This window comes from Ostreococcus lucimarinus, chromosome 6, assembly GCF_000092065.1.
Source record: "Ostreococcus lucimarinus CCE9901 chromosome 6, complete sequence".
Lineage (NCBI taxonomy): Eukaryota > Viridiplantae > Chlorophyta > Mamiellophyceae > Mamiellales > Bathycoccaceae > Ostreococcus > Ostreococcus sp. 'lucimarinus'.
The window spans coordinates 108024-122873 of NC_009360.1; the positions used below are offsets into that span (position 1 = coordinate 108024).

General features: G+C 62.5%; 7 protein-coding genes across 7 annotated transcripts; 1 reads left to right on the forward strand and 6 right to left on the reverse strand.

Annotated features, from left to right (window-relative positions):
- Positions 1–70: 70 nt before the first annotated feature.
- OSTLU_32006 (predicted protein) lies at positions 71–1463 on the reverse strand. The gene has a single exon (XM_001418337.1). The coding sequence runs from the start codon at positions 1307–1309 to the stop codon at positions 209–211; it is 1101 nt and encodes a 366-aa protein (XP_001418374.1). The 5' UTR covers positions 1310–1463; the 3' UTR covers positions 71–208.
- Positions 1464–1742: 279 nt separating this feature from the next.
- OSTLU_15661 (predicted protein) lies at positions 1743–3698 on the forward strand (the record flags this gene model as incomplete). Its single annotated transcript, XM_001418123.1, has 1 exon — positions 1743–3698. One exon carries the CDS (start codon positions 1743–1745, stop codon positions 3696–3698), a length of 1956 nt encoding a protein of 651 aa, XP_001418160.1.
- A 970-nt stretch (positions 3699–4668) lies between these two features.
- OSTLU_3284 (predicted protein) lies at positions 4669–5721 on the reverse strand (the record flags this gene model as incomplete). The annotated part of the gene is made up of 1 exon (XM_001418338.1): positions 4669–5721. A coding segment is annotated over one exon (1053 nt), but the record flags the coding sequence as incomplete, so codon positions are not given.
- A 208-nt stretch (positions 5722–5929) lies between these two features.
- OSTLU_32009 (predicted protein) lies at positions 5930–8814 on the reverse strand (the record flags this gene model as incomplete). The annotated part of the gene is made up of 2 exons (XM_001418339.1): positions 5930–6640; positions 6928–8814. The coding sequence occupies 2 exons, from the start codon at positions 8812–8814 to the stop codon at positions 5930–5932; spliced, it is 2598 nt and encodes an 865-aa protein (XP_001418376.1).
- A 102-nt stretch (positions 8815–8916) lies between these two features.
- On the reverse strand, positions 8917–10503 carry OSTLU_87441 (predicted protein; the record flags this gene model as incomplete). Its single annotated transcript, XM_001418340.1, has 1 exon — positions 8917–10503. One exon carries the CDS (start codon positions 10501–10503, stop codon positions 8917–8919), a length of 1587 nt encoding a protein of 528 aa, XP_001418377.1.
- Positions 10504–10579: 76 nt separating this feature from the next.
- Positions 10580–11062, reverse strand: OSTLU_32011 (predicted protein; the record flags this gene model as incomplete). Its single annotated transcript, XM_001418341.1, has 1 exon — positions 10580–11062. One exon carries the CDS (start codon positions 11060–11062, stop codon positions 10580–10582), a length of 483 nt encoding a protein of 160 aa, XP_001418378.1.
- A 411-nt stretch (positions 11063–11473) lies between these two features.
- Positions 11474–14062, reverse strand: OSTLU_40984 (predicted protein; the record flags this gene model as incomplete). Its single annotated transcript, XM_001418342.1, has 2 exons — positions 11474–13018; positions 13160–14062. 2 exons carry the CDS (start codon positions 14060–14062, stop codon positions 11474–11476), a joined length of 2448 nt encoding a protein of 815 aa, XP_001418379.1.
- Between the last annotated feature and the right edge of the window lie 788 nt (positions 14063–14850).

Genomic DNA, 14850 nt, shown 5'->3' on the forward strand with positions numbered 1-14850 from the left:
CGGGGCGATCGCGGCGCGATCGCCCATCCGGCGCGCGCGGCGACCGACCGGATTTAGGATTTCGATGTACACGCGATCTATGTACGCGGGGCGCCGGCGTACGCGCGCGGGACGGCGAGTCGAGCGCGCGAACGCGTCGCGGGCGCCGACGCCGAGCGACGCGCGCGCGAAAGAGGACGTTGGACGCGTCGCGACGCGTCGCGACGCGTCAGGACGCGGCGGAGGCGTTGGCGGCGGTGGCGTTGGGGTCGGCGACGTCGCCGGGCGGCGCGGGCGGGGGGGGCGGCGGCGCGTACTGATCGCAGTCGTTCACGTTGGGAAGGCCGAAGGACGCGCACCAGTGGTCGGTGGCGAAGGTTTCGCAGCCCGTTTTGCAGAGACGGGCGCGGTAGTCGTCGATGCCGTCGTCGGTGTAGGAAATTCGAGGGCGAGCGCGCGCGAGCTCGAGCGCGTCGTACGCGCCTCTGGCCCGGACGGCGTCGGCGGCGCAAGAGAGGAGGGCGATCGGGCACACCTGCCAGCACTCGGTGGATCCGATGGCGTTGTTGGATTCACCCGCGGCGCACGGGATGCAGCTGTCGATGGAGGCGCCGCCGGAGAGAACGCTGTACGTGCCGACTGGACACGGCGTGCACGTCTCGGCGCGCGCCGCCGAGTAATACCCGGGCGCGCACGGCGTGCACGCGTCCCCGGCGCCTCCTCCGGACGTTCCCGCGGGACAGTCTGTGCACGAAGTCGCGGCTAACGTCGAATCGAACGTCGATCCATCCCCCGTCGCCGGCGCTCGCCACGAGCGCGTCGTCTTTTCGTAATAATCCTCCAGCGTGCTCTTCCCCGACGTCCCCGCTCCGCACGCCGTGCACCCGACCGTGTTCCCAACCTTCGTGCTAAAAGTCCCCACCGGACACGGTTCGCACGTCGCCTGCCCCGTCCGCGAGTTGAACCATCCCGCCGGGCACGACACGCACGTCTTTTGCGCCGCCAGCGGCTGCACCGTCCCCGCCGCGCACGGTTCGCACTTGCAACTGTAAAACCGCGACGTCGAGTCTCCTTCGCACGCCTTACACACCGATCCCGGGCAGCATCCGACGCCGCGTCCGCCTCCCGCGAGGCACCCGTCGTCGCTGCGAAACACCGCGTCGGGCGCGTTCTCCGAAAACGCCACGAAAATCGCCGTCTGTTCCGCCGCCACGCAGTTCCCATCGCTCGCCTGCGCCTCAGCGCGCGTCACGCCGTCGCGTCCGAGCGCGAGCGCGCACGCGATCGACAGCGCGCGCGCCGCGCGCCGTCGAATCCGTCCCGCGGGCATCCTTCGAACGCGCGCGCGACCGCGCGTCGTCTTCATCGCGAGGTCGTCTTCATCGGGAGCGTCGCTCGCGCGATGCGTCGCGCCGCGACCGCGCGTCGCGCCCTCGCGCGACGCGTCGCGCGGCGTCGCGCGCGCGGCGTCGCGGTGTGCCGACGCCTCGCCGGCGGCTGCAGATCTCGACGCGCGACTTCCGCGTCGCCGCGTCGCGACTCGCCGCGCGCGCGCCGCGAGCGACGCGCGGTCGAACTTGGCGTCGCGCGCGTCGCTCGAATCGTCGAACGCGCGCGCGCGAGCGACGCGAGGGACGCGAATCCGCGGGACGAATCTGATTGCGTCGCTCATCCGAAGCGCCGCGACCGACATGTACGCGATGACGGCGGCGCTGGACTACGGCATCGTCGAGGACGACGACGGGGGGGACTACGATCTCGCGATGGACGCGCTGGCGATCGAGCGACGGGCGACGGAGTTTTTGCTGGACGACGACGGGTCGACGACGAGCGAAGGCGGCGAAGGCGAAGGCGAAGGCGAAGGTGGCGCGAGATCGGGCGAACGAAGACATCGCGGTGAACACGGCTCGAACGGAGAGTTTCGGGACGCGAGCGTGCGATATCGATTGCTGTGCCCGACGACGAGGATCGGGAGGGTGATCGGGAAGGAGGGACGGGTGATCAAGGCGACGCGCGCGGAGACGGGGGCGCGGGTCAAGGTGGCGCCGACGACGCGAGGGGCGGACGAACGCGTGATATTAGTCGCGAGCGGGGACGATCTGACGGTCGGAGAAGATGGAGAGGGGATGACGACGGCTGAGGTGGCGCTGTTCAGGATATTTGATACGATCACGGGAGAGGAGGGGGTGACGGCGGCGCGAGGCGGCGAAGGCGAAGGCGAAGGCGAGGCGAGCGGAGGGTCCACGCGGGGGGCGTCGACGCCGATTTGTCGACTATTAGTGCCGCGCGTGCAGGTCGGGAGCTTGATTGGGAAAGGAGGGACGGTGATCAGCGCCATACGTGCGAGTTCTGGGGCCACGGTGCGCGTGATGCCGGCGAATATGTTGCCCGCGTGCGCGAGTCAAGGCGACGAGCTGTTGCAAATCACCGCGCCTTCGCGAGACGCGGATGGCGCCGAGCGCGATCAGAAACTATCCATGGCGAGCGTGAAGAACGCGTTGAGAATGATCGCGAAGCACTTGAGAGAGTACCCGTCGAAGAACGCGGCCACGGAGTCGAATCGGAGCCCGTTTGAGGCATTTATGATCGGGAATAAAACTGCCCCGCACGCGGGCGTCGAGTCGCCGGGCGCGAAGAACGGCGGGCACATGTCGACCAGGATGAACCTTAACGGCGTCTACGTCCCGGGAGGGACGGAAATCACGTTCAGGTTGCTCTGTCCGGTGTCGAAGACAGGAAGTGTCATCGGACGCAACGGCGAAGTAATTCAACAAATTCGCAGTCAAACCGGCGCCAAGGTGAAGGTTTGCGAGCAAGTCAACGGTGCGGAGGAACGCATCATCTGCGTGAGCTCGAGCGATGATGGCTTGGCTCCTATGCTCGCCGCACAAGTGGCTTTGTTCAGAGTCTACCGATGCATCGTCGAAAGCGCTGGAAACGAGATACCGCTGCCGTTTAGATTGCTCGTGCAGACGTCTCAAATCGGGTGCTTGATCGGCAAGGGCGGGAGCATCATCAAGCAAATTCGCAACGAAACCGGGGCGACGGTGCGCGTGTTGCCCTCCGAGGCGCTCCCATCGTGTGCGAATGACGATGAGCTTCTTGAAATCGGTCAATGGCCTGCCGATGCGTGTGCGCTCGGGATTCGCATCGTCAGCGGCCGTCTTCGCGGCAACATTCGGCACAAGGCGGCGGAGCGATTGACATCCACGGCAGACGCTCAAAACACGCAAACGATGGGTTTCGACGCCACTTGGCAGCAAGCCGAGCTGATACCGTATGGTATGACGCAAACCGCGTACGGATCGCCGGAAACGGTGATGATGTCGAAAACAAAGTCCACTGGAGGCGCGCGAGCGCCTCCGGTCGAAATTGCCCCGGGCGTGTCCGTTGTGAACAGCGTGCAGATGGCCATCTCATCTCAACACATCGGTAGCGTCCTCGGTCGCGGTGGATGCAATATCTCGCTCGCTCGTCAAGTCAGTGGCGCGAGAATCAAGCTCTATCCCGGCGCCGCGGGCTCGCGCCGTACGGCTGACCGCTCCGTCGATTCCGACCGCTTGTTGGAGATTAGCGGCTCGAGCGAGCAAGTCGCCTCCGCGCAAGACATCATCCAGCGCTTCATCGCGTCCTCTGGCGCAATGCTTCCAGAATTTGCCAGCTTTACCGCAACTGGCAAGCAGCACGAGCCCGAAACCGCGATGTTCGTCGTCTCCTAAGACGGCGACGAATCGCGCGGCTCGTCTCAATTTTTTCCAGTTCATTTCTTTTGTCTTCCTCGCGCGCGAACAGCCGCGACGCGAAGCTTCACCATCGCGCACTACTACTCTAGTCACCAAGTCACCACCGACTCCACCGATGACAACTTCACCTATCAAGGCACCACTTAAAACGTAGAAGTCGCGTTGTCACAGTACGAATCGCGCCTCGAAAAACGTCCCCGCGCCGGGTCGACGCGCGAACACGATCACGCGCCGACGACGCGTTCATTCGACGACGAGCTCGCCATTACACTACAATCAATCGCTAACGGGCGGGTGCACCACTAAAACGTAAAATTAATCCCCTTCCCGACCTCGAATCCGGCGATCTCCAACAACCCCTTCCCCGCGACGGCTTCCACGAGCAGCAGGCTCCACCACCCAATCATGCTCGCCCGCGAGTTTTGTCGCTCGGCGTTCTCCACGAATCCGAACGTCGCCGGTTCGATGACGGGGACGATGGGCGGCGGCGGCACTCCCGGCGGGGACGCGCGCGCGTTGGACGCTTTCGTCGCTTGTTGCTTTTTGTTTTCCGCGATGGCGTCGCCGATGGCGTCGAACGGGCCGGCGCGCGGCGCCGCGCGGGCGGCGCGGCGCGGCGCGCGGGCGGGAGTGACGCGGGACGTCACGGGGGACGCCACGAGCGCGCGAGAGGTGAGCGCGAACGACATGTCGAAGCGTTCGGGGCGCGTAGTGACGACGCGGGGCGGGACTTTCGTGACGTCGACGTCATCTGGATCACGGTATGGGCATACAGTGAGGAAAGAGAAGGTCGAACGCGCGCGAGGGAAGAACGCGACGCGCGACGGCGACGGTCGGCGCGGTGGTTCGGAAGTGTGCTTTATTTTCGTTTCGTCGTCCGCGTGCGCTACGTGAGTCGGTCGTCGTCGTCGTCGCGCGCGTCGTCGTCGACGGCGGCGCGGTCGGCGAAGTCGAAACGCTCGACGAGAGACATTTTGCCGCCACCGCCGAGGTCAAAGATGAGGCGGGAGTACTCGCCGCGCTCGCTGATGATGATGCACGAATCGGGATCGGCGGCGGGGAAGGTGACGAGCGACCGCGCGGTGGACGGAAGCTTGAACTGCGCGAGCGACCACTCGCTGCTAAAGTATTTGGGGAGGAGTTTCTTGACGAAACCGGCGGCGGGTGAAGAAGAGGAAGGCGTGCGGGCGCCGTTCGAGGACGGTGTCGGTATCGGTGACGCCGTCGGTGCGCTCGAAGACGCGCTGGGGGTTTCTGGAATCCTGAACACGTGCACCGTGCCCTTGTCGCTCGTGACACAGAGCAAATTCTTCTTCGGCGAAAACGCGAGCGAGTACACTCGAGCTCGATCCGAGCCGCGACGGAATTCGTGCACGAGCGACGCCGTGTGCGTATCGAAGATCCGAATGAGCGTTCCTTTCTCGCTCGCCGTGGCTAATAACGAACCATCCGCGCTCAATCCCAAGCACGCCAACGCCGTCTCGTGCGCGGCGATGAACTTCGTCGTCCCTAAATCAAACAATTCCACCCGTACCTGCCCTCTATTCAACCCCGGGCACGCCATCACCGTGCGTTCCGTTGTGGGCGATATCGCGCACAACCCGCGCTCGTTCGCCGCCGTATCAATCTGCTGTTCCATCTTTAAATCTGAAAAATTGTACACAAAAATTTTATGCGCCAAAGCGACGACCACCTTATCCCGCCGCAAACGCACCCCGCGCACCGGCACCTTGAACCCAAGCTCGCCGATGCATCTTCCTTGATGATCGTCCCATATCATCACCTTATTCGGCGAGAACTTCGGTTCGTCGCCGCCTCCAACCAGCGCTAATATATTGCACCTAAAGAGCATCTCCACGATTCCCACGCCGCCGTCTCGAAACTTCCGTCCAAAGGTTTCGCGGTACGGCGACGTGTTGTACACTGAAAACCCACGCGCGCGTCCGTCGCGCCGCGCGACGGCGAAGCACGCGCCGTCTTGGTTGTACGATATCGACAGCGGTTCGCCCATGGCGAATGCGAATCTAAATCTAACGAAACAAACGACGCGTCGCGCGCGATCGTCGCGTCGGCGAAGCGGTCGACGCGTCAAACGGCGCGTGAAGGGGTGTTCTCGCTATGGATACGCTGCTAGGGCGGCTAAGACGCGCGAGGCGCGGGCGGGTGTGCGGGAGCTCGTCGCGGCGGTTGGCGATGGCTACGGTTGGCTACGCGCCGCGAGCGACGCACTTCCAAACCGCGAATTTCGCGTCGTCGGTGCCCTGGCGGGTGATTTTGAGCGTGTCTGCTGTGGTGCCAGCGGCGATGGCGCGCACCGGGACGTATCGCTGGGCGACGAAGTACGCGATGCCGTCGGGACGGCGGAGCCGCCGAGCCAAACCGGCGAGGAATTCTCGAATCGGCACAAAGTCCACGGCGAGGCCCAAGTGCACGGGAGGGTTGGATAAGATCAGGTCGAACGCGCGATCGCTTTTCTCTAGGGCGCGCCAGCCGTCGGAGAGAATGAACTCGACGTCGTCAGAGAGATTTCTTTTCGCCGCTTCGAGCGCGCACGCATCCGCGTCGAGAAGCCAGAGCCTTGATTTCTTCGCCTTGGCGCGCACGGCGGCGGCGATTTGACCGGCACCGGAGCAGTAATCTAACACTTTCAGTTTGGATTTTCGCTCGATCGTCGGAAGCACGCTTCGAAGGAGTAGCGTAGTCATGACATCCAAGCCGCCGCCGGCGAACAATCCGGGGTAGGCGACCCACGGTACTGAATGTTCGGTCGTCATGACGTCGCTCAAGTCGAGCGTTTTCTTTTCTCTCCACTTCTTCAACTCTTTACCTTTCTTGTCCGGTTGTGCGCTAGAGCGCACGCAGTGCACGACGCCGTATTTATCGTCGTGCATGACTAATCTCGTTCGCTCGAATAATCCCTTCGGACAAAAAAAGCGGTGTCAGTCATCGGTATCCATCCATCGTCTCGAGAAATGTAGCGAACGTTACGAACTCGAAAGTCGCTCGGTGACGTTCAGTCGAGGCTCATTATTATTCGCCAGACGGACGACGCGCGCTCGGGGTTGGATGGCCCCTTTAGCGAGCAGCAGCAGTCGCGACCCGTCAGTAATTTTGCATCGTCCGCTTGGGCTTCACACGCGCGCATTGACGGCGCGCGGCGAAGTATGCCGATGCTTGACAAAAGTCGAGTTCGATAATGACGTACCTTTGGTAAATCTGCAATGACACCGCGTATCCCTTCTGTGATGCCGCCATAAATCCATATTCGCCCACCGAAACGCACGTTGGCGGCGACGGCGTGTAAAATCATCGCGAGCGATGCCTTGGTCGGCGGTGCTCGCACCATCGCCGCAGCGTAAAATTCATCAGGAGTCTCGGGCCAGCTCGTCCCTGTTCCGTGATCGCCACAGCTGAAACGCTGCCAGTTACTGACGCTCCATCCGACACGGCGCAGGCGCTTCGTGATCAAGCGGTGCTTGTCGTCGACGATGAGCACCCTCGCGCTCAACTCGTCGAACGGCGCCGTGATCTCCTGCGCCAACAGCGCGTCTGCGCTCCCCCGTTCGATGTGCATGCGATTCGCGTCAGTTTCTTCGCACACCGCGGTGCCTCGTACGCTGAGCTTTTCACGAATCGACTGCGCTTCGTCGTCGTCGAACACGTCGTCGATGACAAAGTCTAATCTCCCGACGGTTTGCCAATCGAAACCACCCATTCCACGTTCGATGGCGTTTATTATAGCCATCTTGAGCTGCGCCCCATCACTCATGCTAGTGCCCAATTTCAACGCGTGCGTTGCTTCGACGACAGCGGCGAGATCGGCACCCGTGAGCGTTGCTGCGTGCGTCTTCAAGCCCTTGGACGCGAATTTTGCGCAGTCGGCAAGCATTCTCGAGTCGACGACGACGGCACCGGCGGCATACATCACGTGCGCAAAACCTTGCGCGGAGAGACTCAAGTTTTTCGCGATCGGTATCAAGAGCGTGATGAGCTGTTTAGCATCACCCAACTCGACGTTTGGGTCGTTCGTCGCGAGTTTCCCCGCCGCCCAGGCGGCGTTGGCGACGGCTTGCGCATTCCAATCCTTTGGCTGCTTCTTTGCCATGTCCTTTGCGCGTTTCGCCAGTGGCTCCGCATACGTTGCGGCTTCTTTCCAACCATCACCGCCAAACGTCGCGATCGCCCACAGAGAAGAGGAAACCTCTTCCGTGCGAACTTCACCCGACGCCAACACGTGGACGAGCGCCGTCACGCACTGCTCGTGCAACATTTTCCGCAGCTTCGCAGCGCCCCAAAGCGCGTTCGCCGCGTCTTGCGCGTTCGCCGTCGTCGCGCAAGTATTCAATCTATTTGCCGCTCCGCTCACCGCGCGGCGCAATAAAGCATCGTCGACGTGAGCGGCACATTTCGTCTTTAAAATCGTCGCGATTGACCAAATCGTCGTGCTCGCGGCGCGCGCGTCCATCGCGTCCTCGCCCATATCCACCATTCGCCTCGCCAGCGCGTTCATCGCACGGCCCAACGCCTTCACGACACCGTCGTACGCTTCAACACCGATTTGTCCCTCCGGCACCATCTTTGCCAGCTTCGCCACCGCCCACATTCCGGCGTTGCAGGACTTTCCATCGACGCGCTCCGCGTCGCTCGCCGTCTCCGTTGCCGCGCGCGAAACCTCACCCTCGTCCCCCAGCCCCTCATTTTTCGCCATCGAATGCAAGCGCCACAAGCTTACGCTCTTCACCGTCTTTCCTATCGCGCGATTCGCGCGCGCGTGCTTCGCGCGTCGTTCATCCTCCAGTCGTCGCGCTTCGCCCTCGCGGCGTCGCTTCTCGTCTCTCGCGCTCGCCGCTCTCGCGTCCGAGCCTCGCGCGTTCACCACCTCCTGGTCGCTCGCCCGCACCCCGATGGCGTCGAGCGCGTCGAGCGATCGCGCGATCGTCTCTTCCGCGCGCGCGCGACGCTCGGCGGCGGTTTTCGCGTCGACAGTTGATGTCCCGGCGGCGTCGAGTTCGACGAGCTTGGCGCTCGCCTGGCGCAGTTTCTTGATCAGCGCGCGCTTGTACGACGCATCGGGGGCTTTGTCGAGCGTCATGTCGCGTCTTGGAGGCGAGAAGCGAGCGGGCGCGGGCGCGCGGGCATCGGGTCGGCGCGTTGTGCGGCGAGCGGCGAGCGGCGAGCGCTTCTATACTAAATTCTATTCCTGCGCCTCGCAACGCCGCGTCGCGGCGTCGGCGTCGCGCGCGTACACTAATAATCGACGCTGCAGCTCGCGGTCGACCTCGACGTGGGCGTGATGGAAATCGGCCTCGAGGGTGAAATTCCAACTCGCGAGCCAGGCGCTCGCTCGAAGGGCGTCGGCGTCGAAGAGAACGAGTCGGCTCGGTGCCAACGCCGCGGCCACAGCGCAGGCGTGCGCGTCATTCGCGCTCGGCGTCGCGCCGTACTTTTGTTCGAGCCACGCATGTGGGTCGGCGGTGAACTTGGCGGAATCGTCCTCGCCCGGCGCGCGGTCGGGCGAGCAGTCGAGAAACGTCATGCGAATCTCGCGATGGATGTGCGAATAAAACGGCGTCTGGTGGCACGGCGTGGCGAAAAGTACGCCCCCGTGGGTTATTAAGCCACTTTTCGCCAAGCGCGCGATGTGTGGCATGACGGCGATCGTACCGGCTTGATGCCACACGGACAAGTACAGCGCCGCGGGGACGTTGGTGACGACCAACGCGGCGACGACGAAACGTCGACGCGACGGCGTCATGGACGATAGCACCGAGGCCGCACTCACGAGCGAGACGCCGAGACACGGCAGTAAGAACCTGAATTCTTTGTGCGCGGCGAAAGAGTACCCCAAAATAGTCCAAAACGTCGCTATAAACGCCTCTGGCTTGGTCGCGCGATGGCGCCAAAATCCAATCGCCGCGAGCGGCAGCATCGTGCCCATCACCGCCGGATACCCTTGCGTGAGATACCAGTGCCAAGGATGTGAGCCATATATCGCGCTTCCACCTTCAAATACATTAAACCGCACGAAATTACACACCACACACGTCCACTCGCCGTAAAAATACCTATCGACGCACGCCGAGGCGCCGAGCGCAGCAAGCGCCGTCGGCGCCGCTTCGAGCGCCGCAAATCGCGCCTTCTCCCCGATCGTCGCCTTCGCCTTGATCAACGTCCGCACGCCGAGCGCGAGCCACAAAACGCCACTCGTCGGTCGCATCACGCACGCCAACGCCGCTAAAACCAACGCCTTGAACCGCCGTCGGCGTCCGCCCGCGCCTGTCCCGAGCGTCGTCCCGAGCGGCCAAAACGTCAACGCCCACGTCGTCGCGCAGGCCTCCACGCAATTCGAGAAGCTCCGCGTCTCGCAGTAAAACACGAACCAATTCAAAAATCTCAACACGATCACCGCCCTCGCGCACGCGTCGCCGTGCAATCGCAGCGCCAGGCGATAACATCCGACGTCGTGCGTCCCGCTCAGCGCCGCGTGCGTCGCCCGCGGCGCGTGTCTCACGAACCAAGCCGACCGCGCGCCGACCGCGTCGCCCAGCTTATACACCAGCGCATAGATTAAGGGATGCGCGTACCCTCGCAGCTTGGCGCGCCACTCCCACGTCGCGTGGCCGTAGCCGTAGACGATTTTGTGCGCGATTTCTGGCCCTTGCCAAAACTCGTCGGCGTTGAAAAACGTGCGCACGACGACGGCGTTGAAGGCGCGGAAGATCAGGCAACACGCGAGGACGGAGGTGAGTAAGTGTGAGGCGTGCCGGCGCGCCTCGCGCATGGCGACCGACCGCCCGACCGCGAGTGCGGTAGTGAGGCTAACTGTCTCTATTTCCAGCGGCGGTATTAAAATTCTACTATTCGATGCGCGTCTTGCTCTCCACGCGCGAAAGCCGAGTCGGGCTCGCCGGCGTCACCACGACGCGCGGTGCGCGCGAAGGCGCGCTCTGTCGCGCGTTCGCTTCGATTTGCCTGCGATCGCTCGAGTTTAATAAATTCCGAAAGCTTTCGCGCACGGCGGGCTGCGACGCGAGAGCCAACGCGCACGCGACGACCAAACTAAAAACAACTTGGAACAAGAATAACCGAAAATTTGCCCCGTCCAGCGCGCGCTTCACGGTCTCCAGCATATCTCTCAATTCTCCAGCGTCTTGAAGGTACGTGGCGTCGTCGCCGCGAGTCGCCTTGAGCGCCTTTTCGCACGCCGCGCTCGCGTCCAACGCCACCAACGTGGACGCGCGTTCATCCGCCAGCGCGCTCGCGCACGCCTTCAACGTTTTCGGCGTCGGCATCGCATCTTTACCCGACATTCTCGCCGTCTGTCGGACCCCAGCCTTCATCGCGCGCGCGTCGCTTCGGCTCGTCGCCAACGCGTCTTCGCACCGCGCGAACGACGTCCTCAACCGCGATATTTCGCGCCCACGCCCGCGCGCGACCACGCCTACGACGACGAGCGCGCACAGGGCCACCTTGAGCGCCGTCTTCGCGCGCGCGCGCGACGCGCGCGACGCGCGCACTTCAGTTTCTTTCACCTTGGAGTAGTCTTCAGCCGCGCGCGAAGCGAGCGCGCGCGCCTCGAGCACGGCGAGCTCGGCTTTGACGGCGCGGCGCTCGAGTTCGCTCTGCTCGGGCGTTCGCGGCGGCGTCGCGCGCGCGGGCGACGATGGCGGATCGGGCGTCGACATCGGCGTCGAGCAGTGAGGCGCGTAGTTTGTCAACTCAGTCGCGCGCGCCGTTCGAGGCCGAGAGAACTATTCTACACAATCGCTAGGTTTCAAATCGTTCGCGAACACGCGACGTAGCAGCCACAGCGCGGCTTTTTTGTTGATGTGCGCGTTGTGCGCGTCGCACGACAGGCGCTGGACGCATCGAGGACAGCCGTCGGCGCGGGCGCACGCGCAGTGCTCGACGAGAGCCACGGCGACGCGAGCGAGGTCGGAGAAGAGCGCGGACGCGCGCTTGGCGATGCCGACGCCGCCGAGGTGGCGGTCGTAGATCAAGAACCGAAACGGAGCGTATCGCGAGGTGTGTCGGTACAGGTCAGCGGAGAAGCACTCGCAGCCGACGTCGGCGTCGCCGCATGGAACGCTTAGGGGAAGCGCGTTGAGCAAGGCGTGCGACGCGGCGTGCACGCCGGCGCGAAGGTCAATTCCGGCGTCGGATGCGTCGGTGACGACGTCGTCGGGAATACGAAGCCACGTGCCGACGGTTCGGAATTCGGTCGTTCTGGGAGGGAACGCCTCGTGATCAAACTTTGCTTGCGATCCGCGAGCGACTCGCGAGAAACCCGTGAAAGTCGTTCGGATGTCGACTTGATCGCATTTGATCGACAGCGCATCTTTCGTCTCTTCGTACGCACGCATGCCACCGGGCACCGCACACGTCGTCTCATGTTTCACGCGAGTGAAATATTTCACATCCGCCATACGCACGAATGCTCGACGGCGCGGGATATCGAGTTTGGTGCACAGCAAGGTGCGCCCTTGGTGCGTGTACACCGCCCCTTCGTACACTTCAAAGAATGCCTTGGACGCCTCGATACTCGCGATGACTTTTTCACGAGCTCCACCGATATCTATGACTTCGTAGCGTTCCTCTTCGATGGTGCGCACGCTCACGTCGAGCGCGGGCGTCTTGTCCGTCGCCGCGAGAAGCGGTTGCGCGATGGCGGCGTTTAGATCCCACGCGACTAAAGATCGCGCATCTCGCATGAGCTTGTTGCGTGCGAGCTTTCCAGCGATTTCCCGCGTCTTTGGGCCAAAGTATACCTCGTCGACGTCGGGATTCGCGAACAAAGGGCGCTCGTACGCCGCGCACGCCAGGTGTTGCTCTACGATGGTTGGATTCTCGGCCCACACGTAACTCATCTCCAGCGGGGCATCAAAGAGCGCGCGCGGTTGTCGCATGAAATGCTGGTCTAAAGGGCCATCAAACGCGACGTAGACTGAAAGTGCGTGCCCTTCACGCCGACCAGCACGACCAGCTTGCTGCCAAAGTGATGCGACGGAGCCTGGAAACCCGAGGTGCAGCGTCACGTCAAGCGAACCGACGTCGATGCCGAGTTCGAGCGCGTTCGTCGTGGCAACGCCGAGAAGGACACCCGAGAATAGCTCCTTTTCAATCGCTCGTCGCTCAATCGCTTCGTATCCACCTCTATACGACGCGACTTTGTCGGCCAAATGTGGCGCCGAGGAGCGCAAAATCTCTCGCGTGTACACGAGCACGAGCTCACAGAGCTTCCGCGTCTTGCAAAAGGCGAGACAGCGTAGGTTGTGCTGCACGCACTCGGCAAGGAGCTGTGAAATTTCTACCACTGGAGACGTTCTTGCGCCATCCTTTGCATCGTTTTCGTCGTGCTTTTCATCTTCTACATTTTCATTAGCACCATGCTGCTCGCGGAGTCTTCTTGCGAGCGCCGCCTTGCCGCGCTCGATCACAGTCTCGCGTCTAAATTTGCGTTCGGTGTTCGTTTGCTTCGATTGCCCGGGTTTTAGCATCGGGTTCCACAGTAAAAATGTCTTCACGCCGCGAGGCGCGCCATCGTTTGTTACCGCCTCGATGACATCGCGCTCTGGGTGCACGCCGTCGTATCCAATCAAATCTCGCGCGTGCTCGAGCGGGTTGGCCACCGTCGCCGAACTGATTATGAACTGTGGCGACGATCCGTAGAGTTCCGAGCACAACCGTCGCAAACGTCTGATTATGAGCGCGACGTGCGAACCAAAGACACCCGAATATGCGTGTGCCTCGTCGACGACGACATATCGTAACCCAGATAATACGCGCGCCCACGCCTTGTGTGACGGTAACATGCTTACGTGCAACATGTCTGGATTAGTGATGATTAAACGTGCGTTTTCGCGGACTTCCGTGCGTGCGTCCTCGCGAACGTCCCCGTCGTACATCCCGATCTCAAACACCGTCTCTTCGCTCCTCGGAATATTCGACAGTATGTTGCGTAGCGCTCGTAGCTGATCTTGCGCGAGAGCCTTGGTGGGAAACATGTACAAAGCCGTCGCCGTTGGGTCCGCGAGTAATGTTTCAATCGTTGGCACGTTATAGCACACCGATTTACCAGAAGCCGTACCAGAGGCGACGATGACGTGTTTTCGCGGTTCGCGCTCGTCGAGCACGGTTTCAATCGCGCGCGCCTGGTGACTGAACAATTTTCTTTCGATATCAATACCCGCACTGGCGAAGGCCGCGAGCGTGACGTCGCTCAACTTTGACGCGAGAGGCGTACGCGCCGCCGGTTTCGCGGGAATGTTCTCCACGTGCACGATTTGCCCGCTCGACGCCAAGGTCGTTTTGAGATGATCCACGAATGTGTCCACATCCATGGGTTCTGTGCTACAACACGGCCCATCGTCGGCGTTTTGCTTTTTCCTTTTCGCCCGTATACGCGGCGGCGCAGGCGGCCGGTCCATCGCCTCGGGGGGCACGGCGAGGCCGCCGCGCGGCGCGTTTCTCGTCGCCGCCGACTCCGCCGCGCGAATTTCCAGTACGGCATCCAAAATCTCTCGCAAATTCGTGTCTTCTTTCACGTCAAACGGCACGTGTTCTATGACTTCGCGCAAGCCGCGATCAAAAGCGGTCGCAAACGTCGCCAACGCGCGATTGAAATTCGCCCCAAAACGATTCGTCATCTCGCCCAACAACCGCGAGTACCCACCTATAGAACGCATCGACCGCCGCGCGCCCTGCAACGCCACCGCAGCGCTCGCGTCGTCGTCGTCATCACCGACGCTCAGGTTCGTCAAATATCTGGGCGTCACGAACGCGCTCGGTCCATCCTCATCCGGCGCCGTGACGTCGACGACGATTTCCTCCTCGTCGTTTTCCGCCGACTTCCTCCTCTTGATCAATCGTATGCTTCCCGGACACAGAATCGACATCGCGCGCGCGTCATCGACCGTCACCCTATCATCTTTCACCGCGTTCGCGATCACGCGCATCGTCGGCTGCATGTGCTGCCTGTGCAAAAACATGCACGCGCGCGTAATCGCCTCGAAGCCCGCGCTCAACCGTCGAAGCGCCGCGCACGCGCGCGTCCCCCCTCCTTCGCTCGTCGACGCGCCCGCGCCCGTCACGATTTCATACGATCGATCGCTCGCACCGTTCGCGTCCC

What these genes read in the sequence shown, in the direction of transcription:
- OSTLU_32006 (XM_001418337.1), bottom strand. Translation starts at nt 1,309, where the DNA reads ATGCCCGCGGGACGGATTCGACGGCGCGCGGCGCGCGCGCTGTCGATC.